Consider the following 26509-nt stretch of genomic DNA (forward strand, 5'->3'; position numbering starts at 1 on the left):
CTGGAAGTGAGGGGAAGAGAGTAGTAGTGTCCTTCTTGTGTTTTTTGTTGCCAACAGCCTAGTAGGTCCTGGCACAGAGGAAATGGAAAAGGGATTAGCTCCTTCCCCAGCCTCCTGGTAATGGTTTCCTGCCCTGCAGAGTATGCATGTGCTGTTTTCCTGGCTGCCTCACTTTGCCATGCGTGACTTAGTCATTCCTGTGAGTTACCTAGTACTTCTCATTTGGGGCAACGAACAAGAGACAGCATGGAAAGGAGGAGGAAGGATTTGATGGAGGGAAAAGCTCTCTAAGGTTAAAGGCCGGAGGAGTCCAGCCAGCACTCCACTCTTGCATGTGGCAGCCAAAAGCATCTGAATGAATACAAAGCTGGAGTTGTGTTTCCGTGGACTAGCTGAGGCCACAAAGGGATGGCAGCTTTTCAAAGTGGCACACAGGAAATGTTTTTGGAGTGGTGCATGTAGTGAAGCAAGTATTGCACAAAAAGATGCATTGTAAAGATGATGATAATGTGCTTCAGCCCTAGCATCTGTAGGGCTCTTTCATGCCATTTAGCTGCAAGCTTCTTTGCAAGTGTACGCTACACTGAAAGTGTAGTGCTTTTTGTCCTCTGTGGAAGTCCTGTTGACTGTTCGGAGCTAAATCTCTCAGCATATCTAAGTTTAGATACTTAAGCTGAACAACAAGTGGGTATTCATACCTCATACAATGTATGTTTTGGGGGCATTATATCTGGGAAATGAACATCCATATTTTATTCATTGCAGAGTTGTGAAGTATTAAATGGGTTGTAGCCTTTCCTACATCCCTGGATTACATAAGATAAACCTTTGAGTGAACTTGTTTGCCATGGCAGTAAGGTATCCATAGTTTTACTTCAGGATAGGAAAAGTAGAAATAAATTTATGTTTAACTGCCACAGAGATTATGGTTGTTTTATCAATTCTACTGCTCCTTTGGTGGTTAGGACTTGATCACTCCAGCGTAGTTCAGCTGATTTTATTTTATAGACAATGCCAAAAAATGGCAGCCTGTTCCGTGGTGACCCCTGCCTTTCTTAAAGAATCATGGAATTTGGTCAGCTGCTGAAAAATCTTGTTCTGGATACCTATGCAGTCTTCATGAAGTTCAGGAAAATGTTTGCTGAAATATAAATACTGGTAATGGAAAAGACTTGGAACTGCAAGATATGCTAAATTTAGTCATGTGCTATACATCTGTGTTACCAGTTCTAGAATCTGTTAAGTCTTAAATTTCTTACTCTGATGAAGACTTACTGCAACTCTGTCTGAATCCTATCTTTTAGCTGCTTTATCTTTCTTACTTTTATGATCCTGTGAAATACTGTGTTTCCACACTGATCAGGAAGATTGTGCAGATGATATTTCAGTAGAACTTAGTGCTCTTGGATTTGTCTTCTGTGCCTTTGGGGGAGAGTTCTTTATTCCACCTGTCAATAGAGACAGCACTTTTCATCTAAATTATAGCTGCAAGAGGGTGGAGTTGTGGGCTTTAAATAGTTATTCTTCTTTTTCTGTATTTTGCAAGAGGAAAGCTGTCATCTATGTTCACCTTTATTTTATTTAAGTAATGTTATAAATAAGTATAAATTTGGACTACTAGTATGCAAAGTTTTTCTGGCTAACCACTATCCAAGCAGTTAATGGACTTTGTTTTGCCTTATGCCATGAAATGGAAGCTCTACCTTGCTCCCTGTCCTTTATCTTAGTATGGATGAATTGGGGCACATTAGCCTGGTGCTATCCAGGTTTTAACAGTCTTTGTTCAGGATAAAAAGAATTTCAGTCTTTTGTTCATTGGGCCTGTTCTGTGATTTGTATTTGACACCTGATTTTAGAGAACAGTTTGTTATCCTCCTTCGGTGAAACTTCATGCATCCTAGTTCTGTGGATTGCATTATCATCTAGGCTTCGGTGAGTCAAAGAGTGCTGCAGACAGAAGATATCCTGTACTTCCTATGTCTAATATGACATCACTTTAATTACGTTGTTTTGTCAACTCTGGGTAGTAGAGATGGAAATTTTTGCACTCTGAAAGGCAGATGAAGCCAGTGGTTAACCTCCTGTAAACCCTGCTGTTTATGTTTTCTTCTATGAGAAGATATTCCTAGTCTTAAAAGGCATTTTTTTGGGTTTCTGAAGTTCATTGGTGCTTGGTGGTATGTGAATGTATGTATCCTATAAATGTGGGTGTATTGAGGTAACGTTTGGCAGTTTTGCACTTATTAATAGCTTGTAATTTGAGAAAAGAAGAGAATGCATCAATGGTAAATACTACTTTTAAATAAAACATGATTAGGTAGATGAAAGCTTGGAAAGAACTGTTGGTTTACGATGCTGTGTTAAGCCTTCCTATTACGTGTCATATTTTCATTTCATCTTCATCACAAATGCTGTGAAGTATTCTTTTTCATCAGCTGGCTCAGCTGGCTTTCAAGTGAAAACAGGAATACATTAGTTTTCTCCTCAGGAGCTGGTAGATTAGCTTGTCTTCTCATGGATGTTTCTGAAATGGTTAAACCAAACACCATTCAGACTTGAGAGTCTGTTCATTGTATCTTAATAACGTGTCATACTTGAACACCAGTTAGCAGCAACTTAGTGGCAATGGCAAGATAGTGCAGTAGTAACTGGTTTATGCTGTTATGGCTCTCTAATCTCACAGTCCTTTAGTAAGTAAGCTTTAGTCAAGGTATGTCATCTACATTCTGCACTGTGTTTCTGCAAAGGAAATATTTAATCTTTGGAAAACTTAAACTATGAATGAAATATTTTGATGAGGATCTTTCATGGCTTTGACCTGTCCAGGTATTTGGGGTTGAGCGCAGTGTATATAAAATGAGAAGGAAATTAATAAAAATAATATCCAACCCCTCACCAAAAGAATCCTCACCCTGGCCAGTAATGTAAAGAACTTGCCATTTTGTTGTTTGGCTAACTGAGTGCCTAATGTTAGGGCTGGATTGCAAAGTAACTCTTGAGATTTTAACATGGAAAGTCTGACAACCTAAAAATCAGTGAAAACATCTGGAAATTCAAATCCTGGAATAAAACTGGTGCTTGTTGGAGACCCTGGATCCCCTTTGTTTGTTTCATGCAGTCTGCTACTGTCTTCAAAAGCATGAGAAAATAGCTTATGGGATGAATATCCAAGCAGAAGATAGCAGTGCTATCAACTGGGAGGAGAAAAATGGGTGAAGAAAGTTGTCCAGAAGCACAGGATCTGGTTATAGCATAGGAATCTAATTCTCATTATGACAGGTCTGGCTCAATACAAGAATTTAGCATCTAAGGAAGAACAACTTTCTGTATTATGTAATTAGCTTGTCATCCTGAAAAAATTAAGGGTCTGGTTTCCTCCAGTCATTGAAGCTGAGTGAAATTTGTTTTAGTGGGATTCTTGCAGATCTTGTAGGTAATATTGGGTGAATGTAGGAGGACAGAAGTATCCAACCCTCCTTAATCTTCTCGGCCAGTTTGCTCATTCAAGTATTCCTGCTAATGGCTTGAGTAGTGATCCAACCTAGTAAGGCTGGTTCCTTTCTTGTTCTTACTACTTTTAGCCTCTTCTCCCTGTCTTAGCTGTGTGATCTGTTTTTTCTGTGGTGACACAGTATTCTTCTAGGCTTTACATGGCAGCTAGTTGTAAGCTTGCGTATTCAGTTCCAGAAATGTGGGGAAATAATGGATAATTAAATCTAAAGGATCGTTTATAAGTTGGGGAGTACTTTGCTTTGATAAGTAACTAATTGGAAACTGGATGTTACCTTTTATTGTGTTTGCACCTAAGGTAACTAGTCATACAGTGTTTTATCTGCTAAGAACCTCTAATAGAGACTTCAGATATTATTACGAAGGAATAGATAAAAGATCTATTATGCAACTGCACTAGCAATAAAAACCAAGCTATGAGTGTAATCACCGTGCGAAGAACAGGTCTTTCATTAAGTCTTGGTGTTGAGAAGGGAAAGGTGCTTGCGGGGGTAGGGGGTTGTGGGGTTTTTTTGGTTGGTTTGGTTTGGTTTTGGTTGATTCTTTTTGTTTTTAAATTTTTTTTGTTTTCCTCCAGCTTCATGGGATGATAGATTCCCTATCACAACTTTTATCCTGGCCTTCAGCTACTGTCTTTGAAAACTGAGTGTTTGTCCAGTTCTCTGACCTTCATATCAAGAGTATTTTTCATGAAATATCTTTCTGCCTCCTATCCCTAGTAGCTAATAAATCCTCAGTGGTCATATATGTAATCTGGAATTGTAACTCAGATTTTCTAAGGTTCTGACTTCCTGCAGCAATTATTTAGTCCCCACTGGTAGCCTCCTTCAAATTGAAACAGCTACCTGCTACTCCTTACTTTAAGATTTATATAAAAGTTGACAGCTCATGTTCATGACTTTGTGGATCAAAGGCCTGGATTAATATTTAATAAAATAAAATAACCCCCCCTTTTCTTTCATTATGTCATAGTTGATGGAAAGTATGAAGGTGAACTAGGGCTAGTGATTGAGCCAAGTGGCTGGTGACCTTTTTCCCTTTTTTTTTCCTCAGGCTCTTGTCTGATAGAATCACAGAATAGTTTGCGTTGCAAGGGACCTTTAAAGTACATCTAGTCTGACCCCTCCTGCAATGAGTGGGGACATTTTCAACTAGATCAGGTTACTCAGAGCCCCATCCAACCTGAACTCAAATGTTTCCAGGGATGGGGCATCCACAACCTCTCTGGACAACCTGTTCCAGTGTTTTGCCACCCTCATTGTAAAAAATTTCTTCCTTATATCTAATCTAAATCTACCCTCTTCCAGTTTAAAGCCGTTGCCCTTTGTCCTATCACTACATGCCCTTGTAAAAAGTCCCTCCCCAACTTTCCTGTAGTCCCCCTTTAGGTACTGGAAGGCTGCCATAAGGTCTCCCTGGAGCCTTCTCTTCTCCAGGCTGAAGAACCCCAACTCTCTCAGCCTGTCTTCATAGCCGAGGTGCCCCAGCCCTCTGATCATCTTTGTGGCCTCCTCTGGACTCTCTCCAACTGGTCCGTGTCCTTCTTGTGTTGGGGGCCCCAGAGCTGAAAGCAGTACCTCCTGGTGGGGTCTCATGAGAGTGGAGTAGAGGGCAAAAATCAGCTCCCTTGACCTGCTGGTTATGATTCCTTTGATGCAGCCCAGGATATGGTTGGCTTTCTTTGCCATTTCTTTGCCAACATTGCCGGCTCATGTTGAGCTTCTTGTCAGCCAGTACCCCCCAGTCTTTCTCTGCAGGGCTGCTCTGAATGTCTTCATCCCTCAGCCTGTAGTGATACCGAGGTAGCCCTGACCCATGTGCAGGACCTTGCACTTGGCGTTGTTGAACCTCATGAAGTTCACATGGGCCTGCTTCTTGGGCATCCCATCCCTTGGGCCTGATATCAAGGCTTCATAGAGTGGTACAAGAAGTGGAAAAAAAAGAATCATAGGCAACAGGAATTAATTTACAGCTTTGGGGAACTAGCGATTGGGACTGTACTCCAAACACTCAAGAAGTAGGAGCAGTTCCAACAGAATGAGAGAGAAGTCTTCCAGGAAGAAACACACCACAATGCACAGGAAGGGGCAGTGTTTTAACAGCTGTTACTGAATAGCTGTTTTGAGGCACACACAAAACATATTAGCTTTTTTGTCTCCACAGCTGGACTCTGCTTCTGAATTGCCACATTCTTATCATTCTTCTCCCTTCTGGAGAATGAACTTTACTGTTTCTTAGAGTAGTTTAGCATTTTGTAGAACTATCTGAGAATGGTATAGGAGTTTAACTGACATAAATTTGTAACGCTGTTTTATGTGGGTTTTTTGGGAAGAAAATTTGTTACTTTCGTATTTCTGAAGGACATGAAAAGGATATTGTTCCTTTGTTTTAAGAGCTTAATAAATGTTTTGTAGCATAAATTTGACACCTTAATTGAAATATTATGCTGTCTATTCCTTTCCTATGCAAGCACAGACATTATTACAAAATTTAAATGTATGTGAAGAAACAAGTCACATAATTAGTTTTAGGCTTTCTGTTCTTTGTCATCTAACTATGAAAAGCGTTATTGTCCTCAATGGCAGTCTTGCATGTGTGACAATGGGGGGAAAAAGAGTTCAGACTGATGACCTGAGCCTTAATGACAGTTTGGATCTTTTCTTGTGTATAAAGTATTGGGGAAGTATGATGATAAAATTAGTTACGAAGCACCAGAGAGTATGCATCTTGTTTTTCTGTGTCATGGAAATAGGCTTAGCAACTTTTCTTCTTCTATCAGTGCAGTCGTATCTCATCCGTACACTTGCTTAGTCAAAGAGGTGTTTCATATATCAATGTACAAAATGAATTTTAAAAAATCTGATTAGTTTGCACTCTGTTTGAAGACCTTCTTAATGTTGGTATTGCTTACTTGAAAAGAGCATTTCCTTTTGTCTGTTTTTGAAAAATCATAATAGCAGTAGTTCGTAAGTGATTTTTTGATTTGGCTATTTTGTGGCAAAGTGAATTAAATTTACATTATTTAAAGGTATAATATGCAAAATTAGAAACAAGTTTTCATTGTCTATGCTTCAGAATTTTATCCTTATAACATCTTGAACTACAAGAGTAAGCATCCATGATGTCATTGCAGCTTTTTTTTTTTGCTAGAAAGTATTATTTCCTGCTTAATGTGTTGCTGAGTTTGTGGATTTGGACTTGGAATTGTCTCTATTCCTTCAACAGTATTACCACAATTCAGAGACTGTAGGTAAATTCAATTTTCTAGCAAAATAGCAGTTTGATGTTATATTCTGTGAAGTGGTGTTTTTCATATGTGGGGTGTTTTTTTCCACCCATCCACCCTGATTTTCACCTAGTGTCTGGGCAATCTGTGATGGCTTCTTGATACTCTGGAGAAGAAGTGAGGAGCTGTGTTTTCTGGGTAGCTCAGACCAAGCTATAGGAAAATCTACTGAATCTGAAGTGTAGAAGTCACTTCTGTCCATTTTGTGTGCCACACAGTGATTTCTTCTTGTATTCTTGGAACATGGACATCATTCATGATTCTTTGCTGGTCACTATTGGACTTGATCAGCAAACATGCTCAGAGAGCTCATTTTTTTTGCTGTTCATGGACATCATTGCTGTTTTTTTCCTAATCAAGTGCTAGCTTTTCTTCCAGAGTAAAGGAAAGAAAGGAGCATTCACCTAACTGCTTGTTCTCCAAATTAATGTCAAATGTCATTGCTAGTCTGCTTACAGGACATTCCAAAGGTGTTATGAGAATCTGGATATCGTGCTCTTGGGTATTCGAGAGCCTTTTCCTCAAAAAACGACCTGCTAAATTTCCTACTGTTATATGAATTGTTTTGTATTGTAAGCTACGTATCTAGAGGGCATTTATTGGGAAATGGCTTGGACCAGCATTAGTTTTTCAAACGCACTAAAGCATGAATGATTTTACATTGTGTTTAGAAAAAAATGGTTGATGTATCTAACATTTCTGTAGCTTGAAGCTCTCTTGTAGGCTTTCTTATCCCTGATGCATACAAGTAGTGCTTCATACAAATAAGCCCAGGCTTTCCCCTAGGAAGAGGATAATTAGCAGAGAGCATTAGGCAGCTACCCTCTAAATGACATGTCATCAAAACTATTTTCATGAAACTCACCTGCATCCTTTAAAAATAATGTTCATTTAAAGTAAATGATCAAATAACTTAGACCAGTTGAAAATTCTGTGCTGAAGCAGAAAGGCTCTTTGCCACACCAAGGGAGGAAGGAAGAAAAGAGCTTTGCCTTGGATGTTTGTACATTTGCTGATATGGTAGAAGGAGGGTTTCAGCTAGCCTGTATAGTATATGCATGCAAATGGAGTTGATGAATAGAAACCGTACAGAAATTGTGTATTGATGAGTGGTTTTTTGTTAAGACATTATTCTTGCTTCTGCATAGTCTAGACTATTACACAGCATCCTCAGAAAATTGATCTTGGGTTGGGCTAAGTAACTATGTGCAGCGTGCAGTCTGTGGAGGGGAATTTGTTATAAACGAACTCATCTTTAGTCATAAGTAATTCTGTTGTCAAACGGCTCAGTCTTATGGTCCTTGCCACTACCCTTCAGAATAGCAGCATTTTCGAATCTTAGCTTCCATCTGAAGACCAGAGGTTTGCCATTATATGGACCTAACGGTCTGTGACGGTGTTAATGAAACACTCTGAAATATTCAGAACACTAGTGTTAAAGAAATCTCTTTACCCTAGGTCTCCCGCAGCAGAGTCTCAGACTTCCGATCTTAGAAAAATAATTAATTTATTTGGATGGTACAGCAGAATGACAGCTCGAGCTGGGTACCTCCGGAGAGGGACCCCGAAACAAAGAAAACCTGGGTTTTTAAACCCTAACAATCTATGCACCCCCTCTCCATGCGCCCTTCACATGCCTTTCGGCCCAATGGTCAGTCTCTTCACGCGCTGTCCACGCACCTCTTGATCCAATGGTAATTCGTGGTCTGGGGGCTCAGCTCTTTCTCTTTGGTTCTCCGCCTCCGAACTCCTGATGGGCCATTCGTTGTCCTTATCTCAATGGTTTGCGGCTTCTGCTGACAAAGTTACCTCCTTATCTTCTTCCAGACCCCCCCATCGCCAAGCAACCAGGTCAGGATGAGTTTATGATATGTGACCTGGAGTTCTTTCTCCTGCTAACTAATGCTAACTGAAGTTATTCAGACAAAAGAATACATTTAAAAGATTAGAGTAGAATTAAAAAGTTAGGTTGATTAAACTTATTCTGTAACAATTAGTAGTGCATAGACCCTTAGAGTTTAGCAGCACTGTACTCTTTTCCATCTGATAGCAGGGAACAGTTAAGTTTGGAGTATGTATGTCCTTGTACATTTGATCTTCTGATGGTGGGGAGCCTATGAGATTTTTGTGTGATCAGTGCTACTTCTTAAAGCTGAGTTTCTTACATATGTTCATTGAGAGGGTGTACTTGAATATATGCTCCAGAAGTACTTGAATGGGAGAACAGAAGGCCTAGTGACTTTCCAAATTAGAAAATGCTGTGGAAAATTTGCCTTTTGGAGAATTTATTGCTGTTATTAGTAGCAAAGTTTACCAGTTTCCAAAAATACAGATGATAAGCCCTATCAATAATTCATTTCCATGATTGCTATTAAATCTAAAGCTTCTTAATTCCTAACATGTACACTAAACGTGGGATTTACACTGTTCTATTTGCTATTTGGTAGCATTATTTTTTTTTTTACTTTTGAAAATCCGATTACATTGAAGTAAAAGAAGATAACCTTTTACTTTCTTCCACAGATCCAGACTTTTAATGTTGAGGCACCATGCCAGACCGTGGAAGATTTAACGAATGGGGTTGTGATGGCCCAGGTTCTCCAAAAAATGTAAGAAATTGTTTGCTTAATGAATTAAACCCACACTGTTTTATTATCTATAAGTTTTTCTGTATTTAAATGTATTTTAGTTCGAACTCGGCTGGTGTTCCATAAGGATGTGGCTTTTCCTGTGCTTAGACAGTACTGCAGTCTGGAACATGACTAATATGTTTTTTTCCCTATAATTTTCAGACAACTATCTTAAATGCAAAAAAAAAAAAAAAATTGTTTAGGGAGGTATTTATTCAAGTGTGAGCTTACTGGAAAGTAAGTTGGGTTAAAAATAAGCTTACAAATTCAAACTTTTTGAAAAAGTTGGCACCAGTGCAACGTGAGGTGTTGGCCCAGGTCATTGTTTGAAACTATAGTCAGTATATCAGTAATGTTAGAATTAGTTTCATGCAACAAAGATTCTGTGATAAACTGAATGGAACTGTCAATTTAGTTGTTTGCAAAGATACTACGTTCTTGAAAGTAAGTGAAGGAATAATAGCTGTTACACTAGATAATGTTTTTGTTCTATTGATCTTTAAGATCAAATAGGATAAAATGTGTTAATCCCATTTTCACAGAAACACAACTTTTTATTGTTCATTAGAAACTTAAGCAGTATTTACCAAAGTCAGCAGTCCAAATTCAGCATGCCAGTTCCTACAGATGTATTTTTTTTAAAAAAATATATACTTTATTCCTTTTAATGTGAAGAGGGTACTGTCTTGAGTGTAAATGCAGAATAAAATGTTTTCTGTGTAATTTATTGAAAATGAACACTGGACATGTACAGAATATGCACAGCTTTCTGTTGGAGTTCTGGTTTGGGTCAAAATATCATAGAATAATTGAGATTGAGAGGTACCTCTGGAGTGTTAAATCCAACTTACCTGTTCAAAGCAGAGTCTGCTAGAGCAAGTTGCCCCGGGATTGTGTCCAGTCAGATTCTAAGTATATGGGAAGATGGAGACTCCACAGCCCCTCTGGGCCACTGGTTCCTGTACTAAATAACCCTCACAGTTTAAAAACAGAAAAAACAAAACAAAACACACACCCCTCCCCCCAAAAAAAACCCAAAACCAAACAAAAAACCAGAACAAAGGAGTCTGCTAGAGCAAGTTGCCCCGGGATTGTGTCCAGTCAGATTCTAAGTATATGGGAAGATGGAGACTCCACAGCCCCTCTGGGCTACTGGTTCCTGTACTAAATAACCCTCACAGTTTAAAAACAGAAAAAACAAAACAAAACACACACCCCTCCCCCCAAAAAAAACCCAAAACCAAACAAAAAACCAGAACAAAGCCAAGCAACCAAAACCAACCAAACCTGGGGGCATTTTTTTCTTTATGTTCAAATAGAAGTAGTTGTCTTTCAGATTATGTCCCCTACCTCTTGTCTGTTCACTGGACACCACTGGGGATATTATGTGGTGGTTTAAAGAAGAAGGCACTGTCAGGTATTTATATACAGGATTGATAAGAATTCACTGAGCCCTCTCTTCTTGAGGCTAAACAGACACAGCTCAGTCAGTCTCACCTCGTATGACAGATGCTTCAGTCTGTTAATCGTCTTAATCACCCTTCACTGAGCTTCCTTGTATGTCCAGGTCTCTGTCATACTGGGAAGCCGAGGACACAGCACTTCAGATGTTGTCTCACCAGAGCTGTGTAGTACCTCCCTTGGCTTGCTGACAATGCTCTTCCCAATGCAGCCAATGATGTGATTGGCCAGCTTTGCTACAAGGACGCATTGCTGGAATGTGTTCAGCTTGGTTTCTACCAAATTATTCTCTGCAGAGCTGCTTTCTGGCCAGTTGGCCCCTGGCATATACTTGTGCATGGGGTTTACACTTACCCTTGCTGAAATGCATAAGGTTCCTGTCAGTCCGTTTCTCCAGCCTGTTGAGGTCCTCCTTCCAAATGGCAGCCCAACTATTAGGTGCATCAAACACTCCTTCCAGTTTTGTATTATCTGAAAACTTCCACTCTCTTCCATCATCTAGGTCACTATTAAAGGTGTTTAATGGTATTGACCCCTTGCTTATGCTTCTAGCGGACTGGCCTCCAGCTGGACTTCATGTTGCTGCTCATAACCCGTGGTGCTGCTTATAACCCGTGGCGCCTGGCAGTTCAGCCATTTTTCAGCCCACCTCACTGTCCACTTAGCCAGGCCATGCTTCATCAGTTTGTCCATGATGATGTTATCCTGATGAGGTGGTCTCTAGCAGGCAGCTATGATGTCACCGATGTTGGTCTGCCTGGTCATCCTGGCCTGTCATCTTTCACCTGGCTCATCATCCATCCCAAGGCAGTGCTCATGTAGTCTTACTGCTCTCTCACATAAAGGGCATCTCCTTGTCACTGCCCTCACAGCTTGTTCTTCCTAAAGAGCCTGTATTCATTCACGGCAGCAACTATGTCGTGTTGAGCCATCCTGCTATGTCTTTGTGATCCCAGTGAGACAGTGGCATTGTAACTACACACAGAGCTCTGTTTCCTCCTGTTCTCCATGCTGCATGCATTAGTGCACAGGCACTTAATGTATGCATCCAATCTTGCACATTCCCAAGAATGAGAGCTTTCCCTGTAGTGTTTTTCTGTAGTACTTACCTTATTCATGTGCATGTGCTTGGAGTGACTCCACTTCAGCCTTGTTTTGCTGACTATAAGATATCTCTTGTTCATGTTGTCCCAGACCCTTTACTTGCCAACAGCCTCTGCTACTTTGTCACTTGGTGTTTGACTGTATTTTCCCTCCTCTATAGTTCCTTGTTTAAAACTGTTCTTACCAGGTTGGTCAGCCTGTTGATGAAGGTACTTCTGCCCACGATAGTCAGGTGGATCCTATCTTTTCCACGCAGTCCTTGATTCTCAAAGAGGATTCTATGGTCATAGAAACCAAAACCCTGCTGCCAACACCAGTTCACAGCTAGTTTTTGACCTGCAGGATTTCTCTGGTCCTCAAGCCCTTCCCATTAACTCGCGCAACTGGGGAGAGCACCACTTGAGCCTTGACCATACCTTCCAGAGCCACGTAATCACACTTGGTACTCTCCAGGTCTCCCTAGCTGTATAGCCGGTGCCCAGGTGGAAAAGCAGAAGGAATAGTAGTCTGAAGACTCTGAAGGAGTAATAGACAAGCTTTGGCAGTCTTGTAACAATGCCATGAATTCGAACCGCTAGCAAGCAGCAACCCTTCTTACATGATGAGTCAGTCAGAAGATGAGGGCCCTCCATCCCTTGCTAATGCTTGCGACTTCTCTCTTGTGCTGCTGTGTGGCTCAGGTTTACTGAACACGGGTGATTTGTTTGACAGAGCTCCTAGCCCCTAACTGCTGTGAGGGCACTGAATCTGCTCTGTAGTTGCAAATCCTCGGGTGGAGCAGGAGCCTTCCTCCTGTTAAAAGACAGAGCTGCCAGTTCACAGGAAGAAAAAAGGGGGAAAGAGGAAATCTCCATGCAGTCAAATATTTCAAGGGAATGCTTTTTAGCATGTGGAAAAGTGAGATCTGGAGCGAAGAATCCTAAAGGCTTAAAGTAGAGGCCAGTCTTTTTTTTCCTACCTGAAGCTTCAAAGAAGGTGTAAATGCTGCAAAGTTTCTTTCTGCACTTAATTTCTCCTTCTGTGAGGAAGATGAGACATCACTTACAAGAATTATCCAATCTTTACGTATTTTTGCATCACACAAAACTAATTTCAAGTAATGTCAGCAGTCCTCTGGCTTCAGAGTAATTGAAACATCTTTCTACTGTTTTAATGTATTTTGCTGGTACACAAAAGATGACAGAACACCTCCCCCCACAGTAGAAATGGATTTTCAAATCCAGTATATAAATCAGCTCACTTTTAGGTTTTCTGAAGTCTAAACATCAGGTTTACAAGTCTGAAGGTAAATACAGCATAAGTCAGACACTGTTCCTTTTTTTTTTAGGATTGGAAAGATACCATCCTTTTTTACCTACTGGAGTATAAAAAGGTGGTGACCATATAAATGGTGTGTTCAGTAAACTTTATAGTAAGTCAGGATTTCAGCATAATCATCTGTGAATCTGTTTTCAGAGCATTTAGAAAAATTGTAATATGACATACGCATTAAATATGTAATAGTGACATATTTAATATAGGTGTTTATCGGTCTTGAACTTCTGTAGTTCTTCTGTAGGTTCCGCTTAACTTAACTTAATGATGGGACAGCAATTGATAACTCTGTGTTTTCTTGATTGACTAGTTCAAAAACTAATCAGAATTTGCATCTAAAACATAATACACCTTGATACAAACCAAAACGAAACTTAAGTGTCAAAGGCCCCTCAATAGCCTTACTGACTATTTTAGCCTGGTACTACCATGACTTGAAACACTACCTTTCCCTCTGCATTGGTATTAAGAGAGGAAAACTGTTCTGAGGTGCTGTTCTCAGCTGATGAATGGATGTTTTAAAAGGACATGTAAAATACAAATACTGCATTTCTGTAGCGTGATTTTGAAATATTTCCTGTAGCAATTACCATACTGACACTGAATGTGGGAGTTCTTTAGTTTACCCAGTTTATATGTAAAGATCAGATAAGCAATTTAAACTTCTGTCTCTATGCCCAAGGTAGTAATTTGACAAAATTAGTATTTGACTGTCTTACTTCCTGATAGTTGTGCTTCAGATTTACCATTTTGCATACTTGTGTAGTGCATACATTGATTCTTATGCAGAATTTAGCAATAATATTGCTGAATCTTGACTGCATTCGTTTTGAGCTAAACTTTGAAGTGCAGCAGGAAGCTGATCTGGGCGTGTAGAACAGGACTGATAATGTATGAACAATTTTTGAGGGAAAATATTATTCCTTTTTTTTTGTGGTAAGAGCAGATGTTTCCAATTGATTTTTAAAGTAGTTACCAAGGGTTGCAGAATAACCAAACATTGTTTCCCTGGACAGGAGAGGTGGGAACATAGACCAAATCAATATTATCATATCATCAATATTATCATAAAACCTTTATCTTTGAATTTCAGGTTAAAGTACCATTGAATGGAATTCTCCAGTGTTAACTATATTATCTCAGAGGAAGAAATTTGGCCTATGCTTTAGCTTATCTTTTTTTGTGTTAGTCTTTAAGATTCACTGTTCATTTGTGTTCAGATGTGAAGGTTACTGATCCCTCTGACTAAGATTGGTATGAAATACAGTAGGATAAGATGCCTGTGCACAGCCAGTGTTGATGATTATTTTACAGAGTGCTGTACTCTGGGGCTAAAGATTGGAAGCAAAAGGAAATGTTTGAACTGTCTCTGAGTAGATTATCTACCTAAAATCATGTAGTGTATGCTGGTAGAGAAGATAGAAGTGCCATAGATTGCTTCTGAATTACATCCTCTTTTTCTTTTTTTTTGTAGCCTTCACTGATGTTACTCATGTTTTCACTGTCCATTGGTATCCCTAGAACAGCATAATTCCCTGTTTTATACTACAGTTTAAAATTTTTCTTTATTCCCACTCTGGAGACTCTTTAGTACCAGGTGTCCCTCTTGTTTTAATTCTTTCTTCGTCTGTCATACTGACCTTGGTAAATGTAAAGAGATGGTATGTATTTTCATTTGTCATTTATGTGTTGTGCCCCACTTGAATTATTCAATTGTTATACAGCATGCTGCAATGCATAATATATGTTTTGACACATGCAGAACACAAAAGCCATGCTTTTGTATATTGCTGGGGGAGGCAAATTTTTATAAACAGACATTTCTTAAAGCAGCTTACTGTACCACTGTTGAAATGAGTAATAATCATGAGTTATACTACATGCTCTGTGGGTTGATTTTCTTCAGAAGAATATTTCTGTCTCTTGGCATCTATAATGTGGAGAGATGATCGCTTAAATAAAGGAAAATTTGCATACAAAATAAGATGGAGATGGTATAAATGAGCACTGCTGAAAACAGTATCACATGAAGCGATACAGCATTAGCAACAACAAAAGTATCTTGTGCTCTGAAGAGAAGTCCCAGTTATCTGCAGTACTGTTCAGATACTAGGCAGCAATCAACTGATATACAAATATCTTTATAAACCTGGAAAATTATCCAGTGCAAGAGATTGTCCAATTTTGGACCTAGGCTCAGGATCTTAGCAAATTCAAAATACTTGGTTCAAACAAGTCATCTCATGGTAATGATGATGCTCCAGTCAGTTTTCTGCTGCCCTTGTTTAGTGCAGTACTTCTTCAAAATGGGCTGGTGGGTTTTGTAATCACAGCTGCTCGGTTCTCAACTACACATTTTCATATCTGCTTAGGTGATACTTTTTCAAATGCTGTTAGAAATGACAGCATCTTTCTTAATGACATGGACTAAGGAAGTTAAAGAACTCTGAATATGATTGAATCATGATTCCCAAAGATTCAGCAGAGGGACAATCTTGTTCAGCAAGGGCTGTGAATGACCTAATGCCTGGAAGCCCTTTTTAAAAAGTATTGGTAGAAATTCTAGTGGAAATTCTTTTATTTCAGATTTGATTTCCAGTAGTTTGATATAAAGAGAAGGCATTGCTGTTGGTATTAATTCTGAACTTTAATCAGACTTTCATGGACAGAAATGAAATTGTAACGTCACGCTAGGAATGATTCTGAGGTGGTTTATGGATGAGGAAAGATGATCATTCTAATTTTGCTTGGTGTTGATACCCAACCTGTTGATTTTTCTGCTTCTTGTATTCCTGGCAATTGTTTTTGCAATATGCTACTAAATATTGTGTAATGTGCATGGAGGTGCTGTAAAGAGAGTTGTTAGTACTATTCTGACCACTGTTACATGTTGAGTGATTTAGAGTGGATTCTTTATCAGCTGCTGGAACCTTGGCTACTTCCATGAGGTTTGTATACTTAAAAAGAAAAAACAAATGGGATCAGTGGGAGAGGACTACCACACTGAGTTTAGATATAGTTCATGGGCACTTTCCTTATATATATCTGATGACATATAGAAAGGTGTAGGTAGTCCATGACTTTCATCAAGATGATGAAGGCTGGTTGCTGGTCTCTGTGCTACCTTTGTTGCAGCAGTAGCGGAGAAAAGCTGCTTAGTTGCTATTGAAATACAGGCTTCCAGAGTGGAATGAGTTGGAGCTGACCCTGTAATCTCGTTACGCTTCCTCAGCTGATGCCCTTACTGTTGAAAATCAGGTATTGCAATATTAGCCATCCAATCATTTCAGATATAATTCTGCCTGTGGGCAGTTGTTTATGCTTACTCATGTTGCTTGTTTGAGTCATTATTTATGATGAAAATGGTAAGTCAGGAATTGATATATTCATGACTCTGCAGCCTTGAAGCAGCTGAAGATGTTAGTGACCAAGTGCAATCCTTAAAATGATAAGATACGGTCCTTAAGGAAGTCCCAATGGTTTTTTTTTTGCTGGTGAAGCACAGGTGATTAGGCATACCTCCTTTCTCACTCAGCTGCATAAACACTTTGTCATTGTGAGTCTGTTGTAAGGCTCACTTGGCTGTTGGCAATTCCCAGAAGAGCCATCTGAAAGATACTAGGGTGCTTTTTGAACTCCACACCTCAAATGGGATCAAGTGAGGCTACATGGGGCTTGAACTCTCATTTTTTTTTTATTACTGTCCGGATGATTTTGTTGTGATTGAGTGGAAGTTAGGCAAGCTCAGACTTTTTGCAAGGAGAGCCATTTATTTCATATAAAAGCTGAATGTGAGCCTTCTTCATCTCTTGTAGATCTTCTGTGTATTCAAATCAATTTCATTCTTAGGTGTACCTGTTTTCTGAGGGCAGAGAGGCTGTTTGAAAGCTATTTGAAAACATCTATTTCAAAACCAGATGAAACTCCGGATAAGACATTGCTTTTTCTGTTTCCTAGTTTAAGATTCTGTCATCTGTGCTAGAACTGCACTGTTTTTGAATGGGAGTGATTTGGAGTCATCAACTTAACTAGTAATTAAAGCTGTTCTTCAGCTATATGTTTGCGGATGCCGTGTCAGAGGAAAGGAAATACGCCGTAATCTTCACCAGAGTCTGTAACAGAATGTGCAAAATTAGCAAATGGAATGTGTCAGTAGAGGAACATTGCTGTTTGTGATCTCTCTCTATTGCTGTGTATTGTATCATGGGCTGCTTGCAGACCTTGATACGTTGTGAAGAAGACATTGGGGGGGGAAGATGGAGTACAGGAGATACTGTGCATCAGGTACAAAGTGTGGCTAAAAAATCTGTGCCCTAATATAAGTACTGATGCAGTTCCTGGTTTGCAGCATATATGATATAGATGTCATTTGAATCTCCAGATAGATTCAGAGTTTTGTTGAACTTTTGTCAAAAGATCTCATGGCATCTTGCCCTTAAAAAAAGAGCTCAGTCCAGAACCCTTTTATCTGTAGGGGGTACAGCAGTAAATCTAATAGTACTTGGTGGCAAATGCGGCAGTGTAATGCCAGAAATTGGAATACTTCATGTGAAACTCTAACCTGGCCTGCCACACTGAATCTTAAGAGCCTTGTGCTTACAAGAAAAGTTGTTTTTTTTCTCCTACTGTATTAACTTTATATGTTGGTTGACATATGAGCCTTTCGTTATATTATGTTGACCTACTCCTTTAAAACCAGTTATTTGTAGTGCATTCTCTCTCCTTAGTTCTGATCATAGCATTTTCAAAATTCTGTGTGATATAAGGAAAATTTAACTTAAGCAAACAGCAGAAAATGTTAGCCTTTTAGATGATCTTGGAACTTGGGGGCAAGAGAGTCATGGGTGTTGTCTTCAAGAAGCAATTTATGGAAGGTGCTTGTGAGGACAAGGAAGAGAGGGAAGAAGTTTATAGAACTGGAAGTATACTCTACAAGCAGTAGGTGTTCTGTTTTTTATCTTGATTGCCCGTCAAAAGTGCAGAAGGCAGAAGAACTTAAGGACAGGTGTAAACAAAAAGATTTGTTTAGGGTTACCATGAAAAGAGATTTGCAAAAACTAATAGTGTTTGGTAGATGAAATAATGCTGAAGTGTGTTCTCAGTAGTAAACGCTTCAGTGACAGTTTCTAACTCTTCTTCCTGTATAAAGATAACATAGGTACTGTTCACTCTCAAGCTTTCCCATTTAGAAGTTGAATAGTTGTAAGTGGTGATAGCAGTAGAGATCCATAATATGTAGAAAAGCAATAATTTTTTTAACACTTTCAAGTAATGCAAGCAAATATTGCTCCAGCACCAGCTGATAAATTAGAGGAAGAAGAACTTTGGGGGAAAAACTGACAAAATGCATTCCAAGTACAGCAGCTTCCTCAAAAGTGTTAGCTACTCATGCCACACAAATGAAGCTGTGCTGTCAACAGGGTGCAAGACCTTAAAAAAGTGAGTAGTAACAGGGTTCTGAACTCCTATATACAGGCCATGTGTCAGATACAGAGGTAGTCATCTAAATAACCTCAGCCTGAGATACGGGTTTAATCGCTCAGGTATCTTCACAGTTTCTACAACCTGTTTTTAATGAATACATTTTTTGTGTTTCAGAGATCCAGCTTACTTTGATGAAAACTGGCTGAACAGGATCAAAACAGAAGTAGGAGATAATTGGAGGCTAAAGGTATTTGACTTGCTTTACTTATCTCCGAATCTGTATTTCAATTCTTAATACAATATTGTATCTAAATATTAGCATATTTCTAGATTAATGCCTTGCTTTATAGTACAGCATTTTGAATTTTAGACCATTTTAGTTACATTTATTTGGGTTTTGTGTTGTTAGTCCTGCATGGTTTAGTGAAGAAAAGACATTTTGAGCTTGTAAATGGGTTTCAATAATTTAAAAGGACAACGTTAAAATAAATTTTATGCATCAATTATGTCTCTTTGCTTTTCAAATTTTGAATGAAAGATTTATTTAAAAACAAAGTGTTAAAGTAATAGTAAGAAAAGAAGAGCTCTGAGAAGCAGCTGCATAAAAATAGCAGAATAACAAACAATTTATTTAAATAAAAATGGCAAAGCGTTGCTTCCATTTACTTTGTCAGCTCTGCACAGCTACTGAGCTTTAGGAGTGGAAGTCTTGTTTTCTCTGTTTGTATTTAGCATGTTTTTTAGTCACGGTCTATTTGCTGGGTCATTTGTATCACTTGGTATTCCAGTACTTTCTCTGTAAACCTTAAGGCAATAGAATTTACAGTGCTACAGCTGAGAAGTGTTTTGGTTTTGTTCAGAGAGTAATACACGTACCTTTCTAAATCGCCGTTTCCAGCCTGACTACTTTGGGAAACAAAATAATGATGGCTGTCTATTAGTTCATGCTTCCTGTAAAACCATTTTGTTCTGGCCACCAAAAACCCTTCTGAGCATCTGGGGAAGGGCTACAACTGTGAAATGCTCTAGTACTTACAGGCTCATTAATAGCACTGACTGAATAGAAGGGACATGCAGATTAGTGCTGCCTGAGACAAGTGTGGAGCATACTGCTGCTATATATGTTTTGACTTGGCCAGTAGACCTGCCAGCACGGTCTCTGCTGCCTGGCTAGCTGTGTGCTAGTCTGGGCTGCTTTAGAATGGTTTGTGTACCAGGGCTGCCAGCAAAAATATGGGTTTGTTGATAAGGCTATATTGACTAGGTGGTGAATAAAAGATGGGACCCCTAAAAAAGCTTTGTTAGTCCTGCTGCTTGTAGAGCAGTTAATTCAAATAAACTTTTCAAAGAAGCATATGGACTTGCAAATGAACAGCTGGATACAAGTTTTTATTTTTCTCCAAAATATTTCTGTGGCTTTTTTCTAGGGAATATTGAAGTCTTGGCTGTTAAATTTGGAGAACAAAAAATTGAGAACTGTTTGTTGTAACAGTAGCATTTCAGCTGACTGAAAGCAGGGCAGCAGCTTTTTAACTCTCATGTGGAGCTTGAGGAATAAATTTTTTTTATGTCTCTCACCAGTATGGGAGATACTAAGGCTTAGGAGGTGTGAATAAAAAAAAACAGAACTGAGCAATCTAATAAGTTCCTTATTTGATTGAGGTTGAAAAAACATCAGGTCAAATTTCAGTTTCTTGCTGATGTCATTCCTTCTTGTTTTTCATATATCCATGTACATAAGAACTAAGGACTGATTATTTTTTTAAGAGATGGATACTCCAGCTTTTTGTATACGTTTTTTATATACCACTTCCCTTTTCATGAAGAATACTAAAAGGCACAAGTGTGATATTTTAACTCTTTATTTTGTAACCAGGAAAGTAATCCTATACTTTACCAACTGTTGTTCTTCTTTATATGTGAGTAAACACTGTTAGTAATCTACTTGTTTAAACATCTATCAGTCAATCCATCATTTATAATTTGGCTTGTACAAACACTTTCAATCTGTGCACTTCTATTCTTTTGTTGCTACATTTAAAATGTAGGCAACATACTTCTGAATGACTATCATGATTTAGGAGGTATGAGATAACCCATTTATCATTTCTCACGGTGGTTCTTAAAATATGAAGGGAAATATATGTGATAATGAGCTGAATTATATTCTTGTTGCTAAACGTCATTGCTCTTTTCTTCCGGTATCACGTGGTGTAACAGTCACCACTTGTACAAGGTCTAGGTATTATGAACCACATAAAGGAACCAGTCTAGTAGGGGAAATAAAAAACCAAACCAAAATGTAATGTGCACATAGTAGTTGTACTTTGTGGAACAGTGGTTGGGAGGGCCTGGTAGAGGTATGATACAGCCCTCCTAACCAATGTTGAAAGACATACTCAGAAAGTCATGCAATTGTTAACTTTGAATTGGGTGCTGTCCTGTATGGGGAATAAATAAGAATATATGGCTCAGCTTTCATTATTTCTTTTTTAATTCAGCAGTTGATTTTCTGATAACTGCAAGAATGCAGTCTTATTAAAAATATTTTTCCTGTTGCTGTACCAATTTAAAAGAAATGTATAAATTCACAGGGATGTTGTTACATGCTTGGTTTCAGGGCAGGTTGTTTGACTTGAGATATTGAGCAATGCACAGGATAGAAAAAGGGAAATGTTGGAACTCAGGGGACTTGCAAAGTAGGAAGCATTCACCAACCATTCTCTGTATTACAACTGACCAGATCTTTGTTTACTGTGTTTAGAAGAGAAACGTGTTGTTATTTCTTTGGGGTTAAAATTTCTGGGGCACAGTGTACATGGATGTATATAGCATTTTATATTTTTCCTTGGGCAACAAAAGACCCCTACTTCTTAACTGCTGCCTTAACTGCAATTTTATATTGTGTTAACAATAAAAACCAATGTGGCAAGGACATATCTCTTTCCTGAAGTACAACTGAATGCTTTAATGTAGTCAGAGTTTGAACTGTGTGCACACTGGTAGTATGTCATGCTGAAGAAGAAGGCATTTGAAGATGAAATGGCATTTATTTAAAATGGCAAACAGCATAGAAGATAAATCTGTTGCCAAAATTTTGCAGGAATGAAATGCCCTAATCAAGAAACAAGGACAGTTCAATGTCAAGTCATACAGGAATACCAGTAACAGAACAGAAGTTTGGACAGTTAATGATTTCATACACACATGTCAATTTTGGCAATTGTGGATTAAGTTATTGACTGTCTGAGGAATGGGACAAAACTGATACCCTCCCCCCTGCCCCTTCCATTCAGTGCCTAGGTTGGGAAAGGAAGGAAATACATTGTTCAGCTTGATTTCTGATTTTTCTTCTTCTGGACTTTTCGTTTTGGCATTCAGACTACAGCATCAGTTTAAAGTACAATTTTATCAATGTTTATGGTAGCAAGCTGTGTTTATTCCATTCCTGAATAGCATTTGCAAACAATAGGAGCCACTGGGCTTTCTGCAACTAGTACGGTTTGGATATCTTGTGTTTGATACAACTTTGCAAAATGGAATAACCAATGAAATTAGAGCACAGACTGCTTAGTGCTGTAATCTAAGTAAACAAACCTGATTTCAGAGAATGAATTTTGACTCCCTGCAGTACTACAGTTATGTTTGCTCTGAATTCTTCTACAGTACAAGCTGGGTTGACTGGTGGAGTAATGGAAGCCTAGTTTTCAGTGTACAGTATTGTCTTTCTGCTACCTTCTTGTTCCTTTGAGAGACAAGGGAGTACTTATTCATGAGCAGCCTTTTAGAGCATTTTTTTTCTGTTAAGGGTAGAAGCCGGTCATGTGAATGTTTTTCTGCAAGTAAGAAGCAGAGATTTTAGGTGTATTGTAAGCTAGCATTCATTTCTATCAAAAAGATAATTAGCAACTGATATATTTAATTCCATTTCGATATACCATCTCCAACACCATCTCCAAATAAAAGTTTAATGTGAGAATGCTCTCTGTGCTCAGAGCCATATTTAATTTTTTTTTTCTTGTCATTTAACTCAAGGAAGTGCCTGTATCTGTTCTTTTGGGGATTTCTTTTTGCAAAAGACAGGTTAGAAGGGGATAACCCCCAAAGCTAGTGGTATAGTCTTTCTCTAAGCTCCCTTTATAATCAGTGAAGAGACAAGCTCCCACAGAATGCAGTTTAGAGCAGAAACCTAATGCATGCGGTGGGAATGATGCATGCACACTCTCCCTCCCCTCTTCCCTGCCCCCACCCCCCTGTCCCCTTTTAAGTGCAACTGAGAAGAATATGTACCTTGATGAGATATCTGAAACTGATTAAGAATTCTCTCACCACTTACAAGTGTGCCCTAGCAACACTTCCAGAGGTTATAATGTTCTTAGTTATAACCTGTGTGAGGGGAAATAGGTCTGTGCATAATTACCCAGGAAATGCTATTGCACAGCATTTCAGAACATTGGGGTTCCCATTCGGATGCTTTAGGACCTGAAAAGTACAAGGATAACATGATTTACACAGAGTTCTCAGCACAAACATGATTTCAGTCATGCATAATGAGATATTGCATGTAAACTTAGCCGTGCTAGGTTTATGGTTGGACTCGACAATCTTAAAGGTCCTTTCCAACCTAAATGATTCAATGATTCTATGTGATATAAGGATAAATGCAAAATTGGGAACTGGCTGTCATGATGTTAGAGAGAAAACAAGAGGTTAGATAACCCATGTTCCCTTTTGTCAGCAATCACAAGCTTAAGGGCATTTCTACTATATCAGGCTTTCCTTTTTGCTCAAGTATATTCATAAAGAGAGAAATCCAGACCGACTACCTTTACGGACCCTCAGTTTGGAACCAGTAAGTAAATTGTAATTAAATAAAAATAGAGCTTTCATATGACAGGTGAGGAAAAAAAAAAGGTGAGGGGAGGGGGAGAAAAAACCTGCAAACATTAAGTCATATGATGTTGCCAGATGATGTGTTGCCTTCAGTAACCCAGAGCACATAATCTCTACTTTCATTCCAGTCAGTTTATCAGGTTAATACAGTGTAATAAGGGTCAGTCTCGTACTGAACAGTGTGTGCTAACTGTGTAGTACTATACTACAGCCAAGATGGCTGTAAACTGAGAGGGTAATGAATGTTTAACATAAGGAACATCCACACAGCTCTGCTGTGTTTATTGGTGAAATCTAGGTGTTCAGAGAATTAATGATAACATGCAGGTGTCCTTTCCTTGGTAATATGAGATTGAGGAAATAAAACAGGAAATGTCAGATTGAAAAGAGCTTGAAAATGTATAGAGATTCATTTAGGAATAATTAATAATAAATAATAATCCATCTGTTGTGAGTTGCAACAGCTTTTGAAGTGGAATAAAGCATAGTTAGCACTATTTATTTTTTTTTTCCCCTGATAAGTTTCGTATCTTTTCCAACAGAAGTATGGGTGCAGGGAATGGATGTGAAAGGGGTTGGGAGGGTAGTGAATATGCTTTGCATGGAAAAGAAGGAAGTCAGGTTGCTGATGGCAAGCAAATAAGCATCCCATGTGATCCTGGGCTGGTCTCCAAAGGATGATACAGCGCTTTGTAGTCATGATCGATATTGGAAGTTCTATCTGTTGTGTTCTACCATTGCATGATTTAATGATCTTTGTTAACTAGTTATAGTTAGGTTTTCCCCATGTGCTTAAGAAGAAAAAAAAATTTCTGAACAACCATCATGTGCTGTGATTTAAAATTCTGATGTAATTGGTTGTCTTTAACACTTTCTTGTGAGGTTGTTCATTTTCATTCATCTCTGTTTAAAGTCTTCCTTTTGAGAACTTATGCTATGACCTGACAAATGTTGCTGGAGCTACTGAGTTGAATCTCAAAATAGAAAACATTTGTAGTAATTTCCCCATGATGATTGTCATGTAACAGTGACAGTAGAACCATCTAAGTGTATTCACTGCAGACAAGTTAAAAAAAAGAAGAGAGCCTTCTGAGTGATACTGAAGATCATTGTTAACTTTAAGCCAGTCTATAAAGAAGCTGCTTTAGCCTTATAATTGTCTGATTGTGTGCCAGATACAAAGACGGTACAGTTAACTCTTCAAAACAAGTTATCCTGGTACTGCTGATTGACAGTGGAATAAAACAGGACCTCAAAGACAAGCTTTTATTTTCAGTTTGTTTGCTGTTTTCTTTTTCCAAGGATGCTGCCCTATGTGTTAGTTTTGATGGTAGATTTTGGTCAATATTGATTTTGTTCCAGCCTATCAGCTCTAAGCTCTATGAAAGTTTTATGGAAGAATATGACTCTTTGTATTTAAGGGATTTCAATTCAAACAATGCTTACAAGGAAAGGGGAAAAGAAGTATTTTGTAGGTTGGTACTTTCCATTTTGTTTCTCATTTTTTGGGATTATGTTCAAGTTCAAGGTTCCTCACAATGTTCTCATCAGTAAACTGGACTTAAATTCTGCAACATGGCCTTTGCATTTCTGTGGCACTTTCTGCAGCAGACTCAGGTAAATTACAAACTAGAAGATTTTAATGAATCAAGTTTGAAAATTATTATTCCAATCAGTGCAGTATTCTTTCTGGTGATTTGACATTAAAATAAAATGATTTACATTTCTTTAAATTCCTAAATCAGTTGCAGACTTTGGTTAAGCTTGTCCGTAGCCTTTGAGTGGTGGTGGTGATTGCTTTTGGGCAGACAGCTGGAAGATAGTTGTAGTTCTTAGAGAAACATGATGTGTTATGTGTAATATTACAGAAATAGTATGTGTTTGGGAGTAGAAGGTGTAAACTTGAAAGTAAACTAATTATTATGCTGTTATGGGAGCGGCAGTAAATGTTGTTACATACTTGCTATCATGTAGCATCTCCAGTTCTTATTCTAGGTTGTCAGAATATTTGGTGTCACTCTTCAAGTCCAAATGAATTTTTGTTTCTTATATGACAAAGTTCAGTGATTATGAAGACAATGAGGATGTTCTTATATCTTAGTAAGCTTTTGCCACTTGTTTCCAAAAGGGTGTGGATTAATAGGAATAAAGTAGTCAGATCAGTATCGCTTTTGATTTCACAGAATCTATTTGATTGGAAGAGACCTCTGGGATCATTGAGTCCAACCTTTGCCCTGACACTACCATGTCAATGAGACCATGGCACCAATTGCCACATCCAGTCTTTTCTTAAACACCTCCAGGGATGGTGACTCCACCACCTCCCTGGACAGCCCATTCCAATGCCTAACAACACTTTCTGAAGAAATGCCTCCAAATTTCTAGGCTGAACTTCCCCTGGCACAGATTGACACCATGCCCTCTTGTCCTGTCAACAGTTGCCTCGGAGAAGGGGCTGACCCCAACTTTGCTACAGCCTCCTTTCAGGTGGTTGTAGAGAGTGATCAGATCTGTCCTCAGCCTCCTTTTCTCCAGGCTAAACAATCCCAGGTCCCTCAGCCACTCCTCATCAGACTTACCCTCTAGACCCTTCTCCAGTTTTGTTGCTCTTCTCTGGACTCTCTCCAGCACCTCAATGTCTTTCTTGAAGTACGGGGCCCAGAACTGGACACAGTACGTGAGGTGCAGCCTCACCAGTACCGAGTACAGGGGGACGATCACTTCCCTAGTCCTGCTGGCCACACTATTCCTGATACAGGCCAGGATGCCATTGGCCTTCTTGGCCACCTGGGCACACTGCTGGCTCGTCTTCAGCTGGCTGTCAGCCAGCACCCCCAGGTCTTTTTCCGCTTGACCACTTTCTAACCACTCTTCCCTCAGCATGGAA

At 38.9% G+C, this 26509-nt stretch overlaps 1 protein-coding gene across 1 annotated transcript in view; it reads left to right on the forward strand.

Annotated features, from left to right (window-relative positions):
• Positions 1–375: 375 nt before the first annotated feature.
• LOC104168688 (protein Hook homolog 3-like) overlaps positions 376–26509 on the forward strand; it is a 57018-nt gene continuing 30884 nt past the window's right edge. Inside the window, 4 exon segments of the mRNA XM_009709357.1 lie at positions 376–424; positions 427–458; positions 9320–9405; positions 18904–18976. Of these exon segments, the coding sequence (XP_009707659.1) occupies positions 409–424; positions 427–458; positions 9320–9405; positions 18904–18976 (207 nt within the window). The 5' untranslated portion in view covers positions 376–408.

This window comes from Cariama cristata, unplaced genomic scaffold (genome assembly GCF_000690535.1).
Source record: "Cariama cristata isolate BGI_N322 unplaced genomic scaffold, ASM69053v1 scaffold7221, whole genome shotgun sequence".
Lineage (NCBI taxonomy): Eukaryota > Metazoa > Chordata > Aves > Cariamiformes > Cariamidae > Cariama > Cariama cristata.